The sequence below is a fragment of the Geotrypetes seraphini genome, chromosome 5, assembly GCF_902459505.1.
Source record: "Geotrypetes seraphini chromosome 5, aGeoSer1.1, whole genome shotgun sequence".
In the NCBI taxonomy this organism is placed as follows: Eukaryota; Metazoa; Chordata; class Amphibia; order Gymnophiona; family Dermophiidae; genus Geotrypetes; species Geotrypetes seraphini.
In genome coordinates, this window is record NC_047088.1 from 143,937,833 (window position 1) to 143,945,766 (window position 7,934).

Sequence of the window (7,934 nt, forward strand, 5' to 3'; positions counted from 1 at the left end):
ATCACGCAATGGCGCCGTTCATAGAACTGCAACTTCATGAAAGATAGGTGCTGGAAATGTAGTCCAGGGTTTTCAAGGCCTTAATTTCTGGTGCCTACCTTTCAAGTGAATCGTGGCTATGGAGGCACTTTATGACGCCTAAAGCCACTTCCGGTGTTAGCCATGCTTACCGTGGCATTAGGCATCATAGTGTGCTTCTGTAGCCATGATGGAGGCACCTTTTTTTTAGGCACATTTTGTTTTTTAAAAACACTATTACTCCTTTTTATATTTAAATCATTTTCATTGGTGTATCTCGTAACATAAAATATCCAACAGCAGTGAAATTGTGCAATCCAAAATCCACACATCAAACCATAATGATGTCTTATTACTCCTTTTTAAATAGCATTTTCCATTTAAGTTAGGCCTAACTTAAGGCACCTTTTATAGACTATGGATCAGACTGTAAAAGTCTGTCTTAAATCAGCTTCTGTTCCCTCTTGCTGGATTTGGCCACTCTTCTTTGTCTCTCACTACATGCAGGACAGACCATTCAAGTCTGTCTGGCATCAGCCTCAGCGCCCACTATTCTTGCCCATGGTAACTTCTCAACAGCCATGCTGCATGTCCACCTTCTTTCTATTTAAGCATCTCCTGTGTCTATCCCATTCATTTTTGAATTTGTTCACCGTTTTGGACTTAACCGGCATTTAACTGGCCAAATGTTGACTCCATCCCCAGTACGCCCCCAAAATAGCCAACTTTCATGTAAGTGTTAACTTGAGACAATTTTTTCAGTGGCCCTTAAATGGTTGTCACTACTGAAAATTAATGGTTATCTGGGTAACAGACTAAATATTGCCTTTGTCTGGATCAGTTCCAATGCTGAATGATACGGGTACAAAATTTGTCTCTGTCTCTGTGGGAAACCATCTCCATGTCATTCTTTAAGGAGAAAGAGAAGAATCAGAATATGAATGGGCTCAGCCACTGACCCTCAAGCCTTGCATTGAAGAATACTGGTGTAGAAGGACTGAGATTGAGATAGACACTAAAGAATGACAGTCTCTAGTATCCAGAGCAGATATTGTGATGCCATAATGCCTTATTCCACCAATGTCCAAGATCCAGCCTCATCAGTGATGTCACAATGGATTCATTATCCTATACTTGGCTCACATAAGAATCAGAATATGAATGGTCACAGCCACTGACCCTCAAGCTTTGCATTGAAGAATGCTGGTGTAGAAGGACTGAGGTTGAGATATATACTACAGAATGACACGAGATGTTTCCCACTGGGATGGGGACAAATTCTATCCCGTGTCACTATCTGGAGAGTGGTGCTGAATATCTGGAAGTTTTTTGACTGCTGCAGCTGACTATTGACTCTTCAGTTGATTTGCAAAAATGCAATTCCTTTTTGTATATTATGACCCACCACAGCTCCTTTAGAACCAACTTCTCCTAGTTTTTTGTTCCGTCAGTGTTTTATTTGCAACCACTCTATGGATCTTCCCATTTTTAACCTTCTTTTCCCTCTCTGGTACATTCATAATATCAGTTTTCTGCCAGAATTCACAGATCAAAACACCGGGCGCGGGACATCTGCCGATCATCCAACGATGACCGAGGAAGGCATTGCTGCTGGAGGTGTAATGGATGTTAACACCGCCCTGCAAGAAGTGCTTAAGACCGCACTCATCCACGATGGCCTAGCTCGTGGTATTAGAGAAGCTGCCAAAGCCTTGGACAAATGCCAAGCCCACCTTTGTGTTCTTGCTTCCAACTGCGACGAACCCATGTATGTGAAGCTGGTTGAGGCATTGTGTGCAGAACATCAGATAAACCTGATCAAGGTTGATGACAACAAGAAACTGGGTGAATGGGTAGGCCTCTGCAAAATTGACCGAGAGGGCAAACCCCGCAAAGTAGTTGGTTGCAGTTGTGTAGTTGTCAAGGATTATGGCAAAGAGTCTCAGGCCAAAGATGTCATCGAAGAATACTTTAAGTGCAAGAAATGAATGAGTAGAAAATAAAAACTATTAAGCCTAAAAAAAAAAAAAAAAAGAACTCCAGAACCTGGTCCATGTACACTTTGACTCAGGTTCCTAAGTGTCATTGTTATTCAAAACCTTGCCATTTTCCTCCCATCCTGTGCTGCTGAAAAGCGTGTCCAGTCCTGGGTCAGACTCAGGAACTGAACCCACATTTCCCATTGACAGTGTGTGGCACTGGCATGGGAATTTCTTTTTTTTTGTTTTGTTTAATCTTTATTCATTTTAATAACCAACATCAAGTGCAACAGTTTACAAAATAAACAGCACCTAATTCCATCAATTTATATAATAAGTTCATATCCCTTCCCCCCACCCATTCATATAGTATAAAGACAATCAAGAGTATTACAAATGACCATGATAAACAAATTATAATTTCTTAAATAAGAATGAGGTGCGATTTTGTGATTTCAAACATTGGTTCTCTAGGGTTTTGCAGAGTGAAAATAAAATTTAAAAATCATTTGGTGAAATCTGTGTCTCTAAACCTGTCTGTACTTAAAAGTCAACTAAAATGCACAATTGTAGCCCTGTTTTCCCAAGAAAATGGACTTGAAACTACAGTTCCCTTCAAAAGATAGATTAACCTCTGGACTGGGCTCAGCCAACTGCTCATTACATATGTAAAGTCATTTCACAGTTGTCAAAGTCAATTTTCAGTCAGCACAATCATTGTATTAATTTAAGAGCTGGCAGATAGGGAAAGACAATTTCTATTCCCTAATTTTGCCCAGGTATATTTTTTTTCTATAATTGTCTCCTTGTTGTTTGTTGCATGAAATTCTAGTTAAACTTTTGGAATCTGCTGGTCTTCAGCTTCAACCTTTCATTCTAGTTTGTTTTTGTTTTTTTATATCTCCAACTCCTACCTCTAGAGAGGGTTAATAATGCTGTGTTTCAGTAGTCCAAATCTGAAGAGTTGGTGATCTTGTTATACTCAATAGTTTCTCTGCCTGGGGGGGGGGGGGGGGTGAGGGTCACACTCAGCTGTGTAAACTTTAGTTTAAATTGTATACAGCTAGAATCAGTAACAAAAAAGATGTTCTTTTCAACTTGGACCACGGGCACCTGTGAGGAGGATCTGAGTTCTTGGGTCACTATTGCACCGCACAGTTGAGTCAGCCAAAATCAGATAAAATGAACTCAAGGAGGATATAAACACTTGATTAAATCTGATTAGCTTCTACTGTGTTAGCTTTCACTGGAGCATTGCCAGTGACATAAAGTAATAAATGGACCAAATCTTTTTTACCAGTGGTTCTTAAACCTGTCCTGGGGGGACCCCTAGCCAGTTGGATTTTCAAGATATTTCTAATGAATATCTTGTGGCATATTTGCATATAGTAGAGGTGACTATCATGGTACATGGGCTTGCCATTCCAACTTGGGCTTGTGCACATCTGAGAAGCTGAAAGCTATGCTGTCGGTAGTTCCAATACCAGGAGATCCTCCCAAGGTGGACAGGTTTCAGATTAACAATGTACCACCCATCTGGGCAGCAGCAGATGAGCAGTGTTGGAGGCAGAGGATCAGGTTTGATGTGACAACGGTGACAACATCGAATTTATACTGCGCAGAAGTTGATGGCTAAAATATAAACAACATACGCTATGCAGATGATATAATGCTCATCACCAGCAGCAAAGAAAACATGCTGCATTTACTGAGAAAAGTCAAAGCCGAAAGTCTTAACATGGGATTAGAACTGAACATGAACAAGCCAAAGATCATGAACATGGAAAATGATGAGGATTTTGAGCTTGGAGGTGATAGAATAGAAATTGTAAAGGATTTCAATCTCCTGGGCTCTTTTGTAAACAAAGAAGCAACTAGCAGGGAGGAAATACTCCGCAGAATAGCACTTGGTCACTCTTCAATGAAAGCTCTCGACAAAGTATTCAAAAGCAAGGAGGTAACACTCCAAAATCAGGCATGTCCAAGCACTCATTTTCTCAGTGGTCAGTTATAGATGTGAAAGCTGGACACTACAGAAACAGAAGATTGACTCGTTTGAGCTTTGGTGTTGGAGAAGGATTTTAGGACTGACAGAATCGATTCTGGAAGAGATCAAACCGGCTATGTCACTCAAAGTCCAAATGATGAAGTTATGACTGTCTTATTTTGGTCACACCATCAGAAGAGAGAGATCACTGGAGAAGGACATCATGTTTGGTAAGATCGAAGGAACCAGGTGAAGAGGGCGACCTGCAATCAGATGGCTGGACACGTTGAAAACAACCATGGGGATAAACCTGGAGGACCTTTCCAGACTAGCACAAAACCGATTTCTTTTTAGATCCACAATTCATCAAGTCGCTAGGACTCGAGCATGAGACGATGGCACCTAACAACAACATGAAGTGACAGGCATGCAAATTTGCCTTTTGCATATTCATTAAGGATATCTTGAAAACTGACTGTCTGGGATCCCACAGGACAGGTTTAAGAACCACTGTTTTATACATTGTTTCGTGTAAATAGAAAGGGATGCTGCAGGTAACTAAGCAGTGATGATGCATTGTATCTGGCCTGTGTCTAGCTAAATGTGTGCCAATTTTATTTATTCAGATCTCAATGTTCATTCTTTAATCTCCTTTGAACTCAGTTAGAACCATGTAATGTATGTATCTAGCATTTTTTTTTTAACCTCATTTAACTCTCTCTCATTTAACCTCATTTAACCCCCCCCCCCCCAGCTTTTCCTAGTTTGATCAGTGCAGCAATTTCACTAAAGCAGGCAGCCAGGCACCAGAATCTGGTGTCATGAACTCTAATATACAAAATATATGACCCCTCATTCCACAGCTTCCTTTCAAATGAAAGAAGCTTACCTTCTGTGAATTTATACCATGTAGGTATTTAAACATCTCTGTTGTCTTTCATCCAAACTACACATATTGAGATCTTTAAGTTTGTTTCCATACTCTTTATGACAAAAGTCGCCAACCATTTTAGCGGACCTTTTGCTTGGTTATAGAACTTTTGCTGCTGAGTTGAATGCAAAATATTTTGAGGACAAGGTGATTTGTTGTTGTGAAATTACAGGTTTATTTCAGTGAAGAATAAATGCAAAAATCAAACTTTTAGGTTCATGATTAGAATGGTAGAGATGCCAACAATTGTACTAGTTTACTCTAGGGCTGAAAATATTTGCACAGCTTTTTTGCATGTTAGTGAGAACTTTCATTTATCAGAGAACATTGGATGAGGAGGAAGAGTCTGGCGATGGTTATAGGGGAAAACACCCTCCAAGGATTCAAGACAAAGTTAGACAAGTTTCTGCTGAACAGGAACGTGCGCTGGTGGGGCTAGTCTCAGTTAGGGTGCTGGTCTTGGACCAGAGGGCCGCTGCGTGAGCGGACTGTTGGACATGATGGACCACTGGTCTGACTCAGCAGTGGCAATTCTTATGTTCTTATGTTAAACAATTTAATAACGCCTACCTTAATCCTTGTAAAAAAAATTCTCCAGTTGAACAGATTCAAAAAAAGATGTACTGTTTATCCTGAAGCGTTACCAAACACTTACAGAGGAAGCATTAAAAAAGTTGTTCCCTTTGTTACCATCTGACCCTTCAAAGCAAGGAAGTTTTCCTCTGCAATGGGTAGTTCGACAGACATCAGAAAAAACTTGAATAGTTTTGCCACAAAATAACTCAGGTTTTTATTCCTGAAATAAGTTTTTAATATCACAGAACTATCTACTTTATTAAGGAAGGTGACCAGCAAGGTTGATCTTGTTAATATGGTATCAGAAGAGTCCTCCAAAAAAGCAGTCAGATTGACACTATCTGTTAGACTCCTTTCAACCAATTCATCTTGCTGAAAACCTTCCAATTTACGCTTGGTGGAAATATAATAACATTTCACCACAGAAACAGTCTTTGACTTTGATTGGAAATCAGAAAGTAATTTCATTGTACTGGTACTGAAAAGTGTGCTGGACTTTCGAACGCACTATGGGCCTTCGTTGAAAAATCCTTTTGCAGACTCTCATCAGGCGTGTGCGCCTCACTTTGGAAAGAGAAGAGGTGGCCGCCAACATGATTTTGTCTTTTACTGCGTAAAAATGTCCTGAATAGAGATTTTTTGTTTTGTTTTGTTATTTCTAAAGCACAGAACAAATATAATAAGGTAATAAAGTTTGATTTGGAGTTTGAAACATGATTGACGAAATGGTACTTGATTGATTTTCTATCTAGATACTGTACTTTTATTTTTCTACTTCTTACTGCATGATAAAGAAATGTAATCAGTAACAGTTCTGATTCCGTTATTAGTTCTTCCAAACTATGTGGAACATAATACTCTCAAAAACTAAGAAGTACCCATCTGTGAAAGTATATTGGTACAGACCTGATAATGGATTCTGCTGGGAAACACTCTGGTGTCATAATATAGAGATTGAATCATGCAAAGAGATAAGAGTAGCAGTCTATGGGCCAGCGATTCCCTAACCCAGTGGTTCCCAACCCTGTCCTGGAGGACCACCAGGCCAGTCGGGTTTTCAGGATAGCCTTAATAAATATGCATGGGGCAGATTTGCATGCCTGGCACCTCCATTATATGTAGATCTCTCTCATGCATATTCATTAGGGCTATCCTGAAAACCCGACTGGCCTGGTGGTCCTCCAGGACAGGGTTGGGAACCACTGCCCTAACCTATCCTGGTGTACCCTCTTCAGTCAGTTTTTCAGGATATCCTCCATGAAAATGCATGAGAGAGATTTGCATTACTACTACTATTAATTATATCTAGAGTGCTGTACAGAGTCACGAAGGAGAAAGTCTCTGCTTGAAAGAGCTTACAATCTAAACAGACAGGACAAACAGGAGGCCTTGGTGAGGGATACAGTTAGGGGGGATGGTTAATCTTCTGGCTAGGGTGGTGAGCAGTAAAGTTATGGATTGAAGGCTATATTGAAAAGGTGTCTTTGTTGAATACAGATTTATCTCATGCAGTGTCTTATTAAGAATAGAGCAAGCAGAGCAGCCACAAAGGATGGACATATGGAGGGGCACAAATATTGCTGTTGGCCCATCTCCTTTCATTGGTGGGATAACGTGGGTGGGACAGTGGGCACTAGTGGGTGAATTGCATAGGGTGCAACTATGAGGGGCTGCTGAAAAGTTCTCAACCCAACCAACCAAGTTTCTTTCATGTCATTGAAACAAAAAGTATCAAGAAAAGTGTGGAATAACGTGCAAGTTTCATGGCTCCACATCATCGTCGTCTTGGTTGGGCTGAGAACTTTTCAGCAGCCCCTTGTATATCTCAACATGGTTCTGATCTCATGCATAAATACTGCAGGACAGGTTTGGGAAAAAGGCACTCAGGACTGGATTTAGTAAATGGTACTGGGAAAAATTAACACTCAGCATTATTCTGAAGATTACTCTTTTTTTCTAGTTAATCCCTGAGTAGGGAGCACTCACTTAATTGAGCAGGAATAGATTTCTGCCAGTTCTGCTCAGTGCTGTGTTTTTTTATGAGGGGGTGCTGAAAAGTTCTCAGCCTAACCAACTTCCTAAATTCTGAGTGCTGTTTGCTACTGTAGCTGAAAAGAGTGTTATTTTATTTTACAAAGTGCCAATTTACAGAATCATAATGCTATGTTTTGACATTGTTTCAGATCATTGATTGAACCATGTCAATGAAAAATGTGGAATTTTCAAGTGTGGAACTCCAAGCTGTCATGAAGTTCCTATTTCTACAGAAGAAAACTCCAAAGGAAATGCATGAATGTATGATGCAAACATTAAGTGAGTGAAAAATGCCCACCATACTCCACAGTGAAGAAGTGGTGTGCAAACTTTCAGCATGGATATTTCAAGACCGAAGATGCAGCAAGGTCTGGGAGGGCTCAAATGGTGTCATCTCCTGAAATTGTTG

General features: G+C 40.2%; 1 protein-coding gene across 1 annotated transcript; it reads left to right on the forward strand.

Annotated features, from left to right (window-relative positions):
* Positions 1-1,578: 1,578 nt before the first annotated feature.
* On the forward strand, positions 1,579-2,018 carry LOC117361204 (40S ribosomal protein S12-like). Its single transcript, XM_033946228.1, has one exon. It carries the CDS (start codon positions 1,608-1,610, stop codon positions 2,004-2,006), a length of 399 nt encoding a protein of 132 aa, XP_033802119.1. The 5' UTR covers positions 1,579-1,607; the 3' UTR covers positions 2,007-2,018.
* Positions 2,019-7,934: the final 5,916 nt, after the last annotated feature.